The 21,682-nt window shown below is 36.0% G+C and overlaps 1 protein-coding gene across 1 annotated transcript; it reads left to right on the forward strand.

Annotated features, from left to right (window-relative positions):
* Positions 1-928: 928 nt before the first annotated feature.
* Positions 929-19,219, forward strand: LOC137252006 (uncharacterized). Its single transcript, XM_067787132.1, has 3 exons — positions 929-1,172; positions 18,532-18,674; positions 18,838-19,219. Exons 1-3 carry the CDS (start codon positions 1,019-1,021, stop codon positions 19,051-19,053), a joined length of 513 nt encoding a protein of 170 aa, XP_067643233.1. The 5' UTR covers positions 929-1,018; the 3' UTR covers positions 19,054-19,219.
* The last annotated feature ends 2,463 nt before the right edge of the window (positions 19,220-21,682 follow it).

A 21,682-nucleotide genomic window follows, 5' to 3' on the forward strand; every position in this document is an offset into this window, starting at 1 on the left:
GCCAAAAGTTAAATATAAAATGTATATATTTATTATGCATTTAAAAAGTTAATAAAACTGCCGCGCACAGGATATATTTGTTTTTTTTAATTGATATTTCGGTTTGAACATTCTCGTCGCATTTATAAACTTTCTGATTGAATATTTAAGTTTAAGTTTAAAAAATGTAGAAACCGTTGAAAATTTTTCACCAATCTATGTACGTTGTTGTTGCGTGTAGAAAACTTATGACAGTAAAATGGAAAACTTATTACCGGTTTTATGGATTCCAGACAGAGATGTAATATAAGTACAATTTCTAGCTGTTTATGTATTATACCGAGCTGATGATTTTTATTCAGCTTTAGATCTCGCGCCTATCAACGACCGAGAAAAAAACAAAAAAACTATATCCGTGCGCCATGCGGATGCATCCCCAGTTTGTTGGGCTACTATTATTACTATAACATTAGAAAACGAAATGTTTGTATTTTTTTAGGTCCATAGAGAAATTGTTACTTTGACCCATGCGCAACATCCCTTAACCCTCTCCAATCCTTTTCAAAGTTAATATGCGACAGCCTTGGTGTTACCCTTTGGAGGGGTTAGTTTGGAATAAACTGTTTATTTGATCTATAGGAACTACCCTATTACGCACATATTATTTCTTATAATTCAAAACAGAAATACAACGTATTGCACGTTTAAACACAGAAATTACATATTTCTAAGCTATCGATGAGCAGATTTATATATTTTCTCTACCAATAGTTTGCTGCAATAATTTGAGTCATTTAAAACTGGCATTTCTATGACTAACTTCCACACTCAACACGCTTCAATGAAACTAAAAAACAATACACATAGCGTGGTAAAAAAACTTAGAAACAAATACAATTTCACGGCGATCAAGAAAATCGCAAACTATAAAAGCCCCAAACAGAACTTCGCTGATCTCCAGTTGAAGATTAATTGTTAAGAGGAAACTTAAGAATAAAGCAAAACAACAAACAAAACTTAAAATAAGCATCATTAACATATGCTAAGTCTAAATAACGAAGGCGTTGAAGTGAAGAAAAAAATACTGATAAATTATTTAGAAAAGTTGATTATGATGTCAAACATAAAAAGCACGTGGAGTTTGCTGGCAATTTTGATATTGGTCTTCTTCTGCTGTGCCACAGACGTTGTTGGTAAGCTTCAAATAAACTTAAACTACAAAAAAAATACTTAGTATTCCAGTAAACATTTGAAGAATACAGAATAAAAACGAATATAATTAAAAATTTAAAGACAAAAAAATTTCGCAGATGGAATTGATCGATTAGATTACATTAAACAAGTAAGGAAGGCTAAGTTCGGGTGTAAGCGAACATTACATACTCAGCTGCCAAATTACAGCTTGCAAAACTTTTAAATTACCTTCTTTTAAAAGTGGGCGGTGCCACGCCCATTGTCCAAAATTTTACTAATTTTCAATTCTGCGTCATAAGGTCAACCCACCTACTAAGTTCCATCGCTTTATCCGCCTTTGGTAATGAATTATCGCACTTTTTCGGTTTTTCGAAATTTTCGATATCGAAAAAGTGGGCGTGGTTATAATCCGATTTCGTTCATTTTAAATAGCGATCTGAGATGAGTGCCCAGGAACTTACATATCAAATATCATTATTAAGATAACTCAAAATTTACTCAAGTTATCGTGTTCACGGACAGACGGACGGACTGCCGGACATGGCTAAATTAATTTTTTATTTTTTTCGTCCAGATCATTTTGATATATAGAAGTCTATATCTATCTCGATTAGTTTATGCCCTTCAGGGTACCGTTATGCGAACAAAATTAATTTACTCTGTGAGCTCTGCTCAGCTGAGTATAAAAATCGTCAACGTATGGAACTTAAAGTACCCAGCTAACCAAAAGGCAAAGGAGGAGGGAAATCCAAAAGTAGCTATAAAATATAAAATGATTGGATATTTTTAGATCCCTAATGTTCCAATTATCTATGGAATCTGCCACTTTTCCATTGATTTGGAAGAAAATTCGCGAATCGGACTCAACAAATTTTGTTTAAAACCAATCTTTCAAGGTTGTTTGATGTAACGTCTGGTGTGCCTCAGGGTAGTCATTTGGGTCCGTTACTTTTTACCTTGTTTATAAATGACTTACCACAAACTCTCATATATTCCCGAACTCTTATGTATGCGGATGATGCTAAACTTTGTTACTCATACTTGCCTTCGGAGTCTTCCCCCGTGGAGTTTCTTCAGGCAGACTTGGACCCATTTCAATGCTGGTGTATTGCAAAGATACTAGTTTTAAAATGCTCAAAGTGCAAACTAATGACATTTCACAGAGTGAAGCTGAGTTTGACATCGTATACGTTAAATAGCACGCCTTTGGAGTGTATATCTGTTGTAAGTGATCTAGGCGTTCTTTTTGATCCAAAACTGACTTTTAATACGCATATTTCATCAATGGTAAGCAAAGAAACGGGTATAGTCGGTTTCGGGCTAAGGAGTTTAATGATCCGTAGTATCTGACTAAGACCCTCTACACATCGTTGGTACGACCAATCTTAGAGTATTGTTCGTGTGTCTAGTGTCCAGGGTAATCAAAACTTTATAAAGCATATTGAGTCGGTACAGAAGCAATTCATTATATTTGCACTACGTGGTCTTAACTGGGATTCAAGTGTGAATTTACCATCATATAGAAATAGGCTTCCCCTTATTAATCTGCCAACTTTAGAAAATTGTAGAAATTTACTCGGGGTAATGTTCATACATAAGCTCACTATGGGCGAGATTGACTCCTCTGATCTTGTTTTCGACTAAATTTTGATGTTCCTGGTAGAACGTCCAGGCACTTCGTGCCTTTTCATTTACCACTTTGCCAGCACAATTTTATCCTAAAATAATCCACTACGTAACTGGTATTCGCACTACAACAACTTGTATAACTGCATCAGCTTTGAATGTTCATTTCCCGCGTTGCATAATTCAATACTCTCACGTCACGAAGCTGCCGTCCATTTATTAAACATTAGCACACAGCTCTTAAATCCAGCGAAGAATCAATCTTTCCAATAAATGCTACTTTGGACTAGGTAGGCAATTGAAAAGTAAAGTCCTCTCTCGGCAAACCAAAATCATACTCCACAAATCACTTATCGTACCCGTCCTGCTATATGGTGCAGAAGGATGGACCATGACAACATCATATGAAGCGGCTCTGGGAGTGGTCGAGAGAAAAGTTCATCGAAAGATTTATGGACCTCTGTGCGTTGGCGATGGCCAGTACCGAAGAAGATTAAACGATGAGCTGTACGAGCTCTACTCAGACATCAACATAGTCCCGCGTATTATGCAGCGGCTGCGCTGGCTAGGCCATGTTATGCGAATGAACGAGAACGATCCGGCCAAGAAAGTGTTTCTATCGGAACCCGCATATGGAAGCAGAGGTAGAGGGCGGCCCCACTCCGATGGAAGGACCAGGCCCCGGCCCCTGTTGGACGGCCGTAACCGTTTAAAGGGTTAAGCGCCAATTAAGTAAGTAAGTAAGATTAAAAATAATATTTAAAAACACTCATCATTCTGAAAAAAAATCATGGAGACTTTTATTATAGATAATTTTTGGATCTACAATTATCGTCTGGAAGTTTTTGTTATCAAACTTACCGTTTTCAAGAAATTCGTGAAAGCCCCATTTTATTGACCTTTGACCTCGTAAAAATTGTGCCATGTACCGGAATGATGAGGAATTTTTCAATATTGTGTTTAGTTATGTTTTCAACAATTTTACTCACTTTCAGCTTGTTGGGAAATAATGTAGCTTCGAATTTTTATTTTTACCGCACTAAAACCTTGATATTGACTTTTAGGTGAAGAGTGTGAATTAAACAATTTTTAAATACTCAAGTGAAAATTTTTTTGGGTTGTTTACGGTTTTAAAATAAAAGCAATGTTATACTTTCTGGACTTATTTCAAATTTTGACTTGAACCTAGTAACACGAGAGTTATAACGATGAACTTCTTATCTAAACAATTGGTTGTATGTATTATAACATAACCTATCTTGAAGACTATTTCCGACAACGATGTAGGGTATATACTAGGGCGGGTCGATTTAAAAATCGCTCATTGCTCTGTGAAAATCGTATTCTATGGATCAAAATAAGACACTTTGCCGAAGGAACCATACCTCTAAAACGAATTCTGATGTCCCCCCTTTGGGTCGAACTTTTGGGTAGGGGCAATTTCAATTCTACCTGATGTGTCTTGTGGTGGCTTAAAAAAAACAACACAAGCAATTTTACGATCGGCAATTGTGTCACAGTGATACCTTCATTTTTTAAAACGGTTGAATAAAAAACCAACACAACTATGTTTACGACATACAAATGCATCACAGTGATGCCTTGGCTTTAAAAGGGGGTTGTAAAAACGCTAATTTCTAATAATTTTTTTTAATTTCTTTTCTATTACTAAGTTAAATTCATTTTTTCATTTACATATGTTCTGACTAAATAAATTTCTAAAGAGAAAAATAAACTCCAAAAAGAAGAAACATACGCATTTCAAAGTGGGATTTTTCAAAATTTTCCCCTACGACCCAAAGGGGGGGACATCAGAATTTGTTTTAGAGTTATGGTTCCTTCGGCAAAGTTTCTTATTTTGATCCCTAGAATATGATTTTCACAGAGCAATGGACGATTTTTTTGCCTCCCCACAAATCGACCTGGCCTAGTATATACGTATAAATTAGCTTTTAGCTGTTAAAATTAAAAAGAATTATTAACAGGATATACATACATACATATATTATGTATTTGACCGATCTAGAGGATTTCACCAGACATTTCTTTTTTATTTTATCCCTACGTAGGGTGTAAACGTAACGGAATCTTTTAAAAATTCCAGGTGCGATATACCTCCCACAATGTTTATGCCGAACATCTATTCTAATTTGCGTCGTGCTTCTTCTTAATTTTTCCTTAAAGTCCACTGGACGCCCCTAATGGCGAATCACCTACCGAGGGGCGATCCCCCTAAGACATATTTTTTTCTAAATTTGGTATTGCTTTTCTTGGGCCTTGGACCAAGGCCCTTCGGCGCGGTAGTCGGGCACGCTACCACACACCAAGCAAACAGGCGAACATGGTTAAATCCACTCAGATCGTCATCCCGATCATTTCAATATACTATTGGGTCTCTTTTTTTCTTTAGGGACTTACATTTTTCGGGACTTACAAGAATCGCACCAAACTAACATATTTTTTTATTTTAATACAAATTATGCACATTTGTATACCTTTTATTAACATGAAATGGTATCTTAACTTTGGCCCGATGTTTGTAACGTTGAGAAATATAGAAGATAGACTCACCATTAAGTATACCGAATTGAAAGGGCGACAAGCTGAGTTGATATAGCCATGTCCGTCTGTCCGTCCGTCTGTCTGTTTGAACGCAAACTATTCCCTCAAATTTTGAGATATCTCAATGAAATTTGGCACAAGGATGTATTTTCGTATTATATTAAACATTTGTCGGATCCGGCAGGATCGGACCACTATAACATATATCTCCCATACAACCGATCGTTCAGATAAGACGATTTTGGTCATTCCTGCCGCAATTTAGAAAGTATGAATCTGAAACTCGATGATTCTAATATATCATAGAAGATATCCTGAAAAAATCACTTTGATCGGAGCTACATATAGTTATATCCCATACAACCGATCGTTCAGATAGAAAGATTTTTGGCTATTTCTCCCTTAATTTAGAAAGTATAAACGTGAAACTCGGTTATATATATTTTAATATATCATAAAAGATTTTCTGAAAAAATCACTTAGATCGGAGCTATATATAGTATATATCCCATACAACCGATCGTTCAGATAGAAAGATTTTTGACAATTTCTCCCTTAATTTCCAATATAAAAACGTTAAACTTAGTGATGTTTATTCTAATATATCACAGAAGATTTCATGAAAAAATCATTTCGATCGGAGCTATATATAATATATATCCCATACAATCGATCGTTGAGATAGACAAATTTTTAGCCATTTCTCCCTTAATTTCCAATATAAAATTTTTAAACTTGGTGATATATATTCATATATATCATAGAAGATTTCCTGTAAAAAATCATTTCGATCGGAGCTATATATAATATATATCTCATAAAACCGATCGTTCAGATAAGGGGGTTTCTTGCCATTTTTTATTCTATATTTATGTTAAAAATCGTTTAGGTATGTACATCTGTTCAATATGTATTTCTTATCTTATACATCCGATTATTTGGAGATTACGAACGGGATAAGATTATTGTTCAGCCCCATTCATGAAAGGTATGTGGCCTTCGGCACAGCTGAAGACAGTCCCGTCCTTACTTGTTAAAATTTAATTCGGTCGCCTCTTGTTTAGTGAATCGTTCTATAAGAAAATTGGCGAAATCCGCTGCAAGCCACGCTCAATCAATCAAGTCAAATTTTAGTCAGGATATTAGTAGAATAAGATATTGGGATCTTTTCTAATACAACAAATGGTAGCAACGTAAATTCTCAACATACATATGTATGTAGGTTGTCGCATGTCAAAAATTACTTTAAGCCGAAGCTCTGGCAATCTCTAGTTCCTCACGGAACTAGAGGGGGGCGGTGGGTGGGAGGCGCCTAGAAGATTTAATGTGGTCATGTTAAATCATTCCAGGGATGGTCGGGCTTGTACATTGAAGGTGCTCGTTCCCGGAACGTACCGGATCTATATCCGACAAAGGACCTTCAACATCGATAACACTTTCCAAAGCCATGGAGAGTGTCTTTATTGCTACAACAACAATAACAGCTCAAAAACCTGTAATTTTGAAATTATGAGTACCTTCGGGCTTTCCAATTTAATACCTACTTAATTGTTTACCCGATTTATGTACTAATACATAAAGATTTCTATAAATGGGTCTCATTTACCAATTTCACATAAAGATTTCTATAAATGGGTCTCATTTACCAATTTTTTTAAGTAACTTACTTAGGCGGCTTTGCAAATACATCGGAGATATTCAAAGCCAATACTAGGTGTAGCTCACGGTGCGTCTCATTATGAGTTTATTATTATATGTATGTCTATTTATATACATAAATACCTACACAGACTTTATTGCTAGAGCTTGAGTACACACCTATTTATTGTATGTATGTGTATAATACACTGCTGGAAAATAAGTAATACGTTGGAATCGATTTCAAGTAACTTTTCTATAACGTCAGAATACTTGTGTATAAAAGTAAAAACATATCGCACACCAAAATCAATACAGCAATCAAATCTGAATATTACAAATGTTCAGGTAAGTCTAAAATAATTGCTGACTTCCTCTTGGAAACGGTTTCAACCGTCTGCAGGACTAAATCAAAGCCGAAGTCAGCCTTATTCGTTGCGACACAACATTTCCCATCCTGCGGCCAAAGTTGCTTAGGCGGTGGTGATTGAAGTTCAATCAATTTTTTGTGTCACAATTTTGTAATGCTATGTTCATGTTCAGGCCGCATTTTGCAAATGCACATTTGCAAATTTGGAATCACATGTTGTTTGAATACCAACTTTCACACCACCTGCTTTTCGTTTACACAACAATTTTGCTTTCATTGCTAATTTTAGACTGATTTGCTTAATTTCAATATTAAACAACAGCAATAACATTATACAATGAATAAAACATTATATTAACAAAATACAAATAACAATCATCGACTAACGCACGACTTTTTTGTTCCCTCTATGGAATCAGGAATCACACATTGAACAAACACAACTCAACCGCGTGCCCTTCATACAAGCCGGAAAGTCCAGCTTGACTAGCGGAACGCTCTATTGCATAAATACCCACACGCAGGTATTATATACTACTTTCAAAAATCTCGTAAAACTCTGTTTTATTAACTCTAGTAACGTTTGCAGCTTCCAGCGTGTGTGTATATGATTTTCCTTTTCAAGGGACTCATATATCGAAAAAAGTACATACAGTTCAATTAAAATATCATGTTTGTATATAAGTATGTACTTTTAATACTAACATTAATAGATTTGCGCAATATACCTCCGCTGAGAGGTAGTCAGAGGTCTTTGTCGATCTACTTAAATTTATTCCTACCCATTGGCGGAGCTCAACCTACTTGTTTTATGCCGACCCCGAATGGGAAAGCAGACAAATTTTCGTTGAGATGCTTTTAATGACAGCAATATACTCGAAGTTTTTGCAAAACCATTGCTAAAGGGGTCCCCCTTAGAAAACTGTTTTATAAAGTATTTTGATCCTCCCGGGACTTGAACCCAACGCCGCCCTAATATTCGGACTTTTAAAACAAAACTGGTTTACAAAAACCAAAGCAACAATGAAGGTAAAGCAAACAAACGCGTAGAGACAAATGAATAATATAAAAGTAAACGAACACGGTTGTTTTTTCTGGGTAAATAATGGATTGGGCTTTAGGGAAGCACTTAAGCCCGCCACTGACACAACTATATCACTAATTGTATGTTTATTGGTGTGTTCAATTTGACTCAATATTTTAAGAATTAATGAGATTTATACTTAATAATATATTATTGTTATTCAATTATTATTTTTGTTCTTTGGGGAAAATTGAAAAAAGGAAACATTTATTGGCATATTGCGATGGTTCTATTTCGAAAACCGCCACGCCATCGTCGTCAGGCAATTTCGTAATTTTCTTTCCAAAGGTTTAACCGAGGCTCAAACTACGGTCAACCCGCTGAAATCACAATTACCTATCCATTAGGCCACTGTGTTGTATTTGCTTTCTTTGCTAATTTCTGTTTTTTAAATTGAAAAAAAGATAGTTCCCAACTTATACTCAAGTGTGGTTCTCTAATGGGGCTCAAATATCTTAAAGGTTGGATAGTGATTAGAGAAAGATGTTGGATATCAGCTCCAGAACTGGATATATATTTCTCTAAAGCTGGCGAAACATTTTTTGCGTGTTTGTTGGACAAACAAAATTCAGCTGTTGTCGTATCTACAAATTGTCTAGATAATATAAAAACTATGTTTCCATACAAAAAAGCCTACTCCAAAGACGGCACTGAACTGTGACTGAAAAACTGCTCCATAGTTTAACTGGATTTTAAATTTGATTACAGTTTACGCAAACTTAGTTTACTTAAGCTTAGCTTAACCAATTATTGAAACCCCGGACCTAATTGTACCACACTTCTTCATTGTTCAAGATTATTTATGTACTATATTTTAACTCGGGCTTAGTTTATACATATATTTGTATGTTAAATGGTGTGTTGAATTTTACGTAAGACATTAAGAATTAATGAGCTTAATTATAATTAATTATTATTTTTATTTATTGGAGAAAACTGAAATTAATTATTACTTAAATACTAAAAGGCGGCCACAATAAGTTGCTAATGCGGCTAATGCGAAAATTAATGCTGCATTTTGGGCTGAATGCGAAAATATTATGCATTCTTTGCCATGGTGCACACTTATAGCGTTTTCTTTTCTGAAAAAAATTGTTGCCTAAATAAATGGTAAAACCTTAATATAGTTCCTCCTACCCTTGAAAAGTGGCAACATTAGTGCATGAAAAGAACATAAATGGCTACCCCGTGTATCAGCTGATGCTCACAAGCGCGTTGTCAATAATAACAAAAATTCATTAGCAATTATTTATTGCCTTCATTTCAATTTTCTTGGCTAAAAATTTGTGAAGTTATAAAAATAAATTGCCACGATCAGCTGGTTTGGCAGGGTTACACTGCCACACCGTCATTTTATGCAGGGTAAAAGTGTAACGCCCTTGCGTTGCGACCAGGTAAAAATTCACAAAAGAAATAAATACCCCAGTAAAGTCGTTGCCTGTTTTTTAGAATAGAACAAATTATATTTACAACAAAAAGCGTAACGCTATTAATGCAAACGGTACGGCAATCAAACAACATTCATTCACAGCCGTTCGACGATTATTGTCAATGCAGCAACAATTTTGCATATCTGCTTACTGATATTGTTGTAAATTTTATGACATTTTCGGTTTGTAGCTCCGTCGTTACAAATTTCGAATCATTCCAACAAACATCAAAAAATATTTCATCCAGCTTCCGGAAATGTATAGTTTTCAAGTTTATATCCTCTCTAATTATTCTCTGAGCTTTGAAAAACTTATAGATCTCGAAAGTTATATCCTTATAGTTATTTTTTCTCCATTCATGGTTTTCCAGTCATTATTCAACTCACAATTTTGTGAAATTTATAGTTCTCGAGTTGATCTCCCATATCAACCCAATTATTTTCCAGCCTTATTTCTCTAGTTAGGGTTGTTTGATTTTGATTTAATTTAATAACGATTCCAAAAATAATATTTATTTTTGATTTGAAAACTTTTCCAAATAAGTTTTTTTGTGATAAAAAAAAATGTATGTGCAAAAAGTTCCACTATCACTAAAAATATAAAAATTAGCCAATTTAGCCGTCGTAGTGCGAGGGCAGAGTTCACCACTTACAACAACGAAGATCCTGGATTAAAGTCAAAGGCTAAGCAACATCAAAGCTTTAGAAACAAGTATTTTCAACAGGAAAAAACAATATTCTTAGCGGGGTCGCCCCTCGGCAGTGGGTTGGCAAACGCTCCGACTATTTCTGTTATGAAAAGCTTCTTAGTGAGAACTTATCTGCCTTGCAGCTGGCATTGGAAGTAGGCATAAAGCATGGGATCTACAATTTGTAGGAAAAATTAAAAAGGAACACGACGCAAATTGGAAGAGAAGCTCGGAGGCAAATCGCGTCAAATTTTTTTTTTTTTTTTTTCATTTTTATATTTATGTATATTGGTATACATTATAAATTTGAAAGTAACATGTCAATATCAACTGTGCAAAATTTTTAGTGATAGTGCAATTTTCTAGTTATATTTCACAGTGCATTTTAGTAGTAGTGCTAAAATACCCAACCTTGTTGAGAAGTCTGCTAGCTCGCTACTGTAGCTCAAATGTGATTCAACTCCAAAATCTGTTGGGATAAATTTGTATAAGTTTATAAAGTTGTCGTTGTAACACAGCACTCTCTGAAAGGTTTGTGAAGTGATTCGTTGTGTTTAAATATCATAATAATTTCAGGAGTAAAAACTCAACTTTAGTAATTCCGAAGAGGCCCTGTTGCCCGAAATTCCTGAGCACCCTTACACTTGAAAACCACACGTTCAGATATAGAGATTATTCCTACAGGGCACATGAATACTTACATATGTATGTTTTTATGTACGTTTATATAACCGCGAGCCGCGAGTAATCATTGAAGCTCCGATTCTTTGCCTGCCCTAAGCAACATTTGCACAATATTTACTAGTAACAAGGCGGATAAACAACAAATAAATAAATAATCAAGCAAGAAATGATGCAACCATATAACTAATTCATCAATGATTTATATATATTTACATACGTACATATATATGTACAATCATAGAAACAATGAAAATCAAAGTTCCGTAGTTACTAATTAATGAAATAAGCTGCCAATCAAATTTTAACATACAAACAATGTACACATCGACATCTCCAAAACAACTTGGTATGATAGATTCGATGTTCTTATTTAGAATGGTAGACCCAAATTTTTAGTACGTGGACGAAACTTGGGTTGAGTTTATGACGAGAACTAGAAATTTAGTAAAATATTTGACAATGGGCGTGACACCGCCTATATTTATGAGAATAAAATTTTAAATCTTTGCATGCCGTAAATCAAAAGCCATTGAAGATATTATGTTGCAATTTGCCATGGAACTTGTCTTTGATATTAGCTGTGTTTTTAACATCTATATACGTTTACGGTTAAACTTTATATGGACTGCTAAGCGTTAAACTTTATCTACTCTTCTGAAATTGCTGCGCATAAAATTAGTACTACTAGATTTCTATACGCATTATACTCAGATGCAACTGAAATATGTGTCTATATTTCACCTCTACACTAATTCTATGTATTGCCTCTACAAATGGTGTGTGTCAACTATGCACCGCAACCGATTCAGCCATACAACAGAGGTTTGTGTCTCCACTTTTCGGTACAACATGTTCTGTAGCTAGTTGCCGCTGGATGGCTCTGCTAAGCATTATCTAAGTGAGGATAAGCGCTTTTTACGCGCAAACGTAGACGTATATACGTGTAAAAACAACACGGCTATTATGTGTATATACACTTCGGTATATCAAAAAAAGTCGGTTGGCAATCACGTCAACTTAAAAAAAAAAGAACTTTCAAATTCTTATGGTAAAAAAAATTTCAACACCTTTGCGGTAGATTTCACTTCAACAGTGATATGGTGTATCAAAGTACGAAAGTTCTGAATCTAAAAACGGAGGTCGAAATGCGTCTTTTGACACCACCTTTGACACCACTTTTGATAAAAATTAGGTGGTGTACCGTACCGTCTTGTAAAACGTTAACCAAATTATTATTCTTTTATTTCACAATTATAAAAATATAAAAAAGGTAATTAATTAAATAAATTTGCGTGACGGCGGGCGGTATTCGGCAAGCACAACTGTGCTGCACTTGCGTTTGGGCAGACGAGGGGGCCGACTTAGTCCGAAAATTGGATAATGTCTTTAACACTTTCTATAATACTATTAAAGTCATACATCGAACAACAATTGTCCTATCCCAACGAAATTTGGTATAAAGATTTATTTTATGACCAAAACTTTGCGGCTTTTCGGCATAGCTGAAATAGTAAATTTTTTCTTAAAAAAGTGCGCGATTTGATGTATTAGTATTTCCAGATATTATCAATTTACACTGTAATATCCAACACCAATTCATAATATCGACACTTCCATACTAAACAATTGCACGATCAAGTTTACTTCAAAAACTTTAAGGTTGGTTTTCTCGAAAACAGCTGGTAATGACTTTTTCGGTTATGCCGGGAACCCACAGAATTTTATTTTGCAAAAATGTGGGAAGCCGGTTGAAAGCCACGGCCGGTCTTTATACCCAGCTGTATGTTTCTGCTCGCCCGTTAACACGGTCACCATGTGATGTCAATTAAAAGAAAATTTTTCTAACCGGGGTCGCCCCTCGGCAGTCTTTGGCAAGCACTCCGAGTGTTGTTGTTGTTGTTGTAGCAGTGCTTCGCCTCATCCAATAGGTGGGACCGATCACAAATTGTCATCGATATCCTCTAACGGGAGTCCAAGGAAACTTGGTGTTTCAACAGGGGTGGACCATAATAAGAGGGGTGTTAGGGGCGTTGGTTCCCCATTACAATTGAAGAGATGGTTGGTGTCATGTGGGGACACATTGCAAGCGGGCATACATTTTGTATGTCGGGGTTGATTCTGGATAGGTAAGAGTTTAACCTGTTACAGTATCCAGATCGAAGTTGAGCTAGAGTGACTCGTGTTTCCCTGGGGAGTGTGCGTTCCTCTTCCGCAAGTTTTGGGTACTGTTCTTTGAGTATTGGATTCACCGCGCAATTCCCGGCATAAAGGGCCGACGCCTGTTTGTGGAGTATATAGAGGACCGGCTTGTGTTTTTTGGCTTCATACGGCTGAGTTCTCAGGTGCCGTATTTCCTCATAATGCTTGCGGAGATGACTCCTTAAGCCCCTAGGCGGTGTTGGCTCATCAATCAGGTACCTGTTGGGATGCCCAGGTTTCTGGGTATTCAACAGGAACTGTTTGGTTAGCATCTCATTTCTCTCCGTGATGGGGAGTATTCGCGCCTCTTTATTTAGATGGTGCTCTGGGGACATAAGAAGACAGCCCGTGGCGATTCTGAGAGCAGTATTTTGGCAGGCCTGTAGCTTCTTCCAGTGAGTAGTTTTAAGGCTTGGCGACCAAATAGGGGACGCGTAGCAAGCAATCGGCTGGCCAATTGCTTTGTAAGTAGTAATGAGCGTTTCTTTATCTTTTCCCCAAGTACTGCCAGCAAGAGATTTGAGGGTTTTATTACCGCTCTGGATTTTCGATACAATTGCGGCTGCATGCTCACCAAAATGTAGATCCTGGTCAAACGTAACACCCAAGATTTTGGGGTGTAGGACAGTCGGTAGCGTAGTGCCATCGACGTGGATATTCAAAAATTTCGACATTTGGGACGTCCATGTTGTAAATAAGTTCGCGGAGGATTTAGCCGGTGATAATGCCAGGTTTCGCGAGGCGAAAAAACGGGAGAGATCAGGGATGTAGCCGTTTATTCTGTTGCAAAGCTCATCGATCTGTGGGCCCGGGCCTGTGGCCATTATTATGCAGTCATCGGCGTAGGAAACGATAGTAACTCCCTCCGGTGGCGAAGGTAGTTTTGATATGTAGAAATTAAACAAAAGTGGGGATAGGAAACCACCCTGTGGCACCCCTTGTTTAATTCTTCTTGGCTTTGTTGTTTCGTTTCTGAATTGCACCGATGCCTGCCGAGTGTATTTCTGCCATGAAAAGCTCTCAGTGAAAACACATCTGCCTTGCAAAATCCTTTTGAAGTCGGCATAAAACATGTATATCCCGTCCCGCCAATTTCTAGGAAAAATTAAAACGAGCACAACACAAATTGGAAGAGAAGCTCGGCCTAAAATCTCTTCTGAGGTTATCGCGCCTTACATTTATTTATTTGTGTTGATGTATGCGTAAAGCTCCTAGCTCGCGTAGTTGATGTTGTATTTCACTCTATTGGCCCCTTGAATGCCTATGCGTGGAGATCCGTAATTCTTTCGAAGAACTTTTCTCTCGACCACTCCTGGACCCGTGTCATCTGATGTTTTCAGGTTCTTGATTCTACGCCATATATCAGGACGGGTACGATAAATAACTTATAGAGGATTTCCGTTTTCCGAGAGCGGTCTTTACTTTTCAATTGCCTACCTAATCCAAAGCAGCATTTATTGTTGTTGTTTGTGCTAATGCTGGTTCCCAAATAAACGAAGTCTTTTGCTATTTCTAAATTATGGCGATCAACAATGGCCTCATTCACCATCAAACGCTTTTTTCCGATTCTTTTTCCAGTTCGGAGTAAGCAGAACATACGACGCGGGTGTTCAGGCCGATGATATAAATGTCATCAGCATACGACAGTAATTGCACGCTTTTATAGAATATTGTTTCAGAGCGGTTAAGTTCTGCAGCTAGTATTATTTTCTGCAGCATCAAATTAAGAAATCGCACGGGGGGTCACCCTGTCCGAAAACTCGTTTACTTTCGAACGCCTCGGAGAGGTGCTTCCGAATCCTGACTAAGCTGATTGTGTTCCTTAAAATCATTTTGCAAAGCGGTATAAGTTTTGCGAGAAACCAAACTCAGACAAAGCGGCATATAGGCAGCACTCTTTCGTGCCGTCGAAGGCGACTTTGAGGTGATGGGTGTCAATTCTTTTTTCGCTGTCGTTTTCCATTATTTGGCGCATAGTGATAATCTGGTCGATGGTAGATATACTAGGTATGAAGGCGCACTGAAAAGGTCCAATCAGCCGATTAACGGTGGGCTGCAATCTTTCACACATTACGCTTGATTGGGCCTTATATGCGCTTATTAATCCACGATAGTTGGTGCAGTTTGCCGGATCCCCCTTATTGTGACCTGAACAAAGAACACTTAGATTCCAATATTCAGACATGCACCCGTCCGCTGAGCAGAGCTCACAGAGTATATTAATTTTGTTCGCATAACGGCACCCCGTAACGGCATAAACTAATCGAGGTAGATATAGACTTCTATATATCAAAATGATCTGGGCGAAAAAAGAAATTCATTTAGCCATGTCCGTCCGTCTGTCTGTCCGTAAACACGATAACTTGAGTAAATTTTGAGGTATCTTAATGAATTTTTTCATCAGCCTTTGCCATCGGACAAGTAAAATAGTTTGTTCGTCCAAAGAAAGTTGTCAGTCCAACTTTTTAAAAGCAGTGCTTATGTGTATGAGAAGTCTAACCCAGGCACAGACTACGTATAATCAAACAAGTAAGGAAGGCTAAGTTCCGGTGTAACCGAACATTACATACTCAGCGGCCAAATTACAGCTTGCAAAACTTTTAAATTACCTTCTTTTAAAAGTGGGCGGTGCCACTCCCATTTTCCAAAATTTTAATAATTTTCAAATCTGCGTCATAAGGTCAACCCATCTACCAAATTTCATCGCTTTATCCGCCTTTGTAATGAATTACCGCACTTTTCCGGTTTTTCGAAATTTTCGATATCGAAAAAGTGGGCGTGGTTATAGTCCGATTTCATTCATTTTAAAAAGCGATCTGAGATGAGTGCCCAGGAACTTACATACCAAATTTCCTTAAGATACCTCAAAATTTACTCAAGTTATCGTGTTTAGGGACAGACGGACGGACGGAATGGCTAAATGAATTTCTTTTTTCGCTCAGATTTGATATATAGAACAAAATTAATATACTCTGTGAGCTCTGCTCAGCTAAGTATAAAAATGGCTGAAGCGTGAAGCTATTTAAGAACATTTTATTTAATGATTTCGAAATAGACTTTTCTCAATTTTTTTGTGATTATCCTTTAATTTTCTTCGGCAGATATAACTACACCTTTTCCAGGTTAAGTTCAGAAATTTACAATTCAAGTTCAGAAAATTGCAATTCAAGTTCAGAAAATTACAATTCAAGTTCAAAATTTCCAATTTAAATTCAGAAATTTACAATTCAAGTTCAGATTTTCCAATTCAAGTTAAGAAAATTAAAATTCAAGTTCAGAAATTCCAATTTAAATTCAGAAATTTACAATTCAAATTCAGAAAATTACAATTCAAGTTCAGAATTTTCATTTCAAGTTCAGAAAATTACAATTCAAGTTCAGAAAATTACAACTAAGGTTCAGAAAATTACATTTCAAGTTCAGAAAATTACAGTTCGAATTCAGAAATTTATAAGTAGGGTGTTGATTTTCTAAAGTTATTTTAATTAATTAATTTTATACTTATATGTTACTTGCGGAAGTGTTGATGCTTCGTTGACCATGTTGCCAAAATGGTGGCTTGAGTATAGTAGTGTACCCCAAGTTTTCTTCAAGGTGTGTACATCCCGAACCTTGAAATCAAATGGAGGATAATTCTTTCCAACAAGTGTATGATGACGCTACGGCCAAGAAAGTACCTCAGTCGAAACAGCAGTTTGGAAGCAGTGGAAGGGAGAGACCTCCACAGAGTTGCGAAGGTGGAGGAAGACTTGACCTATCATGGTGCTCCCAATCGCCGTCAGTTACCACGAAACAGGGAAAGCTGGCATTATGTGTTACGAAACTGCCGAAATCGCTATTAAGTGCCAATTCATGATGAATGGTGATTAAGTTGAGATATTTTGACATGTGGCGTCAAGTGTGGACGCTGCGTTGACTGTTTAAGTGGTCATATCTTCGTCATCACTGATGTCATACTCAGTGCAGATCAATGGTTGTGACGCTAAGAATATAGCTGGATGGCATTGCAATTGCTTCTTATGAGTGAGATTTTTTTCTTCGCTATCTCGCAAAATTGATTTAAATGAGTTACGATGTCCAATGCTTCCTTAACACATAGATACCATCTTACACACATTTATTTCCATTGGATGGAAAAAAAAATACCCGACCAATTTTCTGAACTTGAATTGTAATTTTCTGAATTTAAATTGTAACTTTCTGAACTTGAATTGGAAATTTCTGAACTTGAATTAGAAATTTTTGAATTTAAATTGGAATTTCTGAACTTGAATTGTAATTTTCTGAATTCGAATTGTAAATTTCTGAATTTAAATTGGAATTTCTGAACTTGAATTATAATTTTCTGAACTTGAATTGTAAATTTCTGAACTTGAATTGTAATTTTTGAACTTGAATTGAAAATTCTGAATTTGAATTGAAAATTTCTGAATTTAAATTGGAATTTCTGAACTTGAATTGTAATTTTCTGAACTTGAATGGAAAGTTCTGAACTTGAGTTGTAAATTTCTGAACTTGAATTGTAAATTTCTAAATTTAAATTGGAAGTTCTGAACTTGAATTGTAATTTTCTGAACTTGAATTCTAATTTCTGAATTTGAGTTGTAAATTTCTGAATTTAAATTGGAATTTCTGAGCTTGAATTGTAATTTTCTGAACTTGAATTGAAAATTCTGAACTTGAATTGTAAATTTCTGAATTTAAATTGGAAATTCTGCACTTGAATTGTAATTTTCTGAACTTAAACTGGAAAAGGTGTAGAACAGCAATTGATCTTAAGAAAATATTCGATAATTCTTGTAATTTTACATATATGTAATACTCCTATATTGCTGCAAAAGGCTAGGTACCTTCCAAAACATCAGAGTGCCTATATATTGCTGTTTAAACGTTTTTGTTTTTGTATTCAATAATCGAATGTACCTAAATTAAAATTTTTATTTTCTATTAGCAATATAGGAGTATTGCATATATGTATTTTTAACTGAAAATGTTTTCAGTAAAAGTAAAATTATACAAAGGTCAAACAATTGTAAACAAAATTAAATAGAGAGAGTAAATGATAATTTCTTCCCAGTTGCTGCTCCTTACCAAAACTTGCCACCACGAGCTGGATACATACCCGTTTATATAAGAGAAGGTAACCAACGCTTAAGTGAGATTCATCCAGGTTTGGCCGAGGCTTTCCATGAAATCGATGAGGTGGGACATAAACCGGAGGTACTTAAGTAGAATGTCAAATGATAATATATCGACGTGTCATACAAAGAGGAGCACTTTAAACATTTTTACATAGAATTTCTTTTCGAATGGCACGTTGATATGTAGATACCTAAAAAGGTTTACATATTTTAATTAACGACATGTTTTCCTTCTTTTGTAGAAGAATAATTCCAAACAACTCATTAAAAACGACCAATTTGGCGAATTTAAAGATGGGAATGGCGTTGAATTGTTTACCTCAAATCCTCTTGAGACTGATATCGCTTCCTTCGATGTAGTAAAAAATGTCGATAGCAAAAAAGAATATTTATCAGAAAACGAGGACAAAAATCAAAAACAAGATCAGAATGAAACAAATATGAAGAAAGAAAACTAAGGGTCTGTGAAAATTTAAAACAAGCGTATTGTTTATTTAAAGGTAGTAAACTACAATCCGTATGTATGTATGTAGACTAGGATGTACATAAATATTTTAATCATGTTAAAATTTTACTCAGAAAATAATGAAAACAGTAAAAAATAATATAAGAAATTAACACTAATCTAGTGACATTTGTTACTGATTTCGGCTGCACTACCAGTTTAACTTACAGCTTTAGTTAGAACAAAGTACAAGTTTTAAGTAGCGGCCGCGGCACAGTGGAAACAAATCGAACTTTTGGATGTGAAACTCCTATAGGCGCACGTAAAATAGATAGTGTTATGAAGTATAGTGGGTTCATTTTGGGAATGATCACGGGATAATTTTTGCGACTCTCCAGAGGCTGTATTAAGTAAGTGTGAGTTTTGAAATTTACATTTTTCCTTTATAGAAATTATATGAAGAAAACGTGTACATTTTAAAACTCAAACTTATTGAATCTCTTCTCAGGGGTCCCCCCGGACTCGTTGGGGGGTAATTTCTAAATGATCTTTTGACTCCTCGTGGGGTTATTTAGTTTAAATGATGTATATTGGAACGATTTTCCGTCATCCCTTAGTTTAACTTCGGAGATTCCATCTGGGTCCCCCTGTAGTAATTACGGGATGATTTTGGAGACTCTCTTTCGATCCTTCCGGTGCCATTTGAGGGTAATTTAGTTGTTCTTTTGGGGTCATTTGCGGGATATTTCGGGATGATTTTGGGGACTGTACAGAGGTCCTCCCGGAGTTATTTGGGAGTCACTTCGTGGTTGTTTGTGAGGGATTCCAGGATAATTTTTGGGACTCTTTCGGGATCCTCCCGGGGTGATTTGGGGATCCTTTTGGGGTCCTTAGGAGGTCATTTCGGCGTTCTCTCGTGGGATGCTCCATCATCAAAGTTGGGCAATCGTACGCAATATTTGAGGAGTTCCAAACTATAATTATATAACGCAATAATTTTTGGAGATATGGATGGGAATTAAATTCACTTTCTAAAACCTATATAATAATCCTTATGCGAATTAAAAACAGAAAATTTAACTATTCGGAAACATTCCAAATGGGTATACGAGTACTCCATAACTGCTCCTCAGACGTATTAAAAAAGGTAGTATAATTTACATTGCGATGTCCTGGGCCAGGCCACTTCAGCTTGGGACAACCCCTTCAAAGTACTCCATGCAACACCCACGGGGGAGAAATTTCCAAAAAATTACTAAAAGAACTACTCACAAGCAACGCTTGATCTGGGCCATGTACTTCATATGGAAGTACCAATACGACAAAAATTGTATACATGGTCCAACCATTTTGCCAGAGTTTCTGTAATAATGTTACAAAATCTTTTATTCTATAAATAGCAAATACTTTTCACACTAAAATGCACCAAATCCATTTACTTCAAAACCAAAACGCAATATTTCCAAAAGACTTCAAACTTAAACGCAATAAATAATTTTTTTCATACCAAAAACGCAATAATTACAAAGAATTATCTGCCTTAACATCAAATCTAGTTGTCCGATAAATGTGACATTTTTGGCCGTATGTGTGTTCTTCCATAACTGCTATAATATCATATTTTTTTTTTTTTTTATCGACTGGACATAATTAGGTGACATCTCTATTATGATTATAAGGCATATTAACAATGCCTGCCCACTTCTAATAACGTTTCAAACGTGATGCTCGATTATTCGAATGCTTTTATATTCCATTTTCAGAATTCGGTTAGTTAAGATCGGATAATCATACATCGTCGATTATTCGAATAATTGCTTATTTTCGATTATTTGAAGATTTGCTGGCGAACGATTATTCTAATGTTGAAATATACAAAGGTAAACTTTAAGCATAAAAACATAAAAAAAAAAAAATAAATGTAAGACGCGATAACCTCCGAAGAGATCTAAGGCCGAGCTTCTCTTCCAATTTGCGTCGTGCTCCTCTTGATTTTCCCTACAAATTGGCCGGACGGGACCTATATGTTTTATGCATAAAAACATATGTATTTAAATAAATATGAATGAATCATGCAGTTCAATTGAAAAGAAACTAAAGGAGGTACATATATACAAGTTAAGTAGCCCAAGGACTAGTGCTCCAAAAAATTAAAGTTGGGGGCCGCTCTGCGGCCCCATTATAAACTGCAAAGATCCAAATAAAAATTAGTTGATTTTCCTCTTAAGTATATTTACCATTTATTCCCCTTGATGTCACAAAACAGACTTACTTTTATTCTAAACTAAAAGCTAACTCTAAGCTTCTACATTGATTTCTTATTTGCTGACACTGCACTTCCCACGGTTGGCCAAAATAATATTTTATCACTAGCGTGGCAAATCACACGACTTGTATTTTGTCTGCATATCATATCGCATACGCTGCAGTTCCCAAGAATTGCATTTCGTCTGCTTACGCAATATGATATCGGATCGATTACCTGCGTTTGCTGCCCCCTCGTTAAGTACCTCCCCCCTGTAAACATCTGCGTCACGCAAATGAGCTCCTTTTTCAGAAGGATCCTTTGCATGGCTTGGCTGGTCCTGATCTGTGGTCGGATTTAGTCTAGGAAAGTTGATTGCAGTAGTGAGTTTTCTCCA

This window comes from Eurosta solidaginis, chromosome 5 (genome assembly GCF_040869045.1).
Source record: "Eurosta solidaginis isolate ZX-2024a chromosome 5, ASM4086904v1, whole genome shotgun sequence".
NCBI lineage: Eukaryota > Metazoa > Arthropoda > Insecta > Diptera > Tephritidae > Eurosta > Eurosta solidaginis.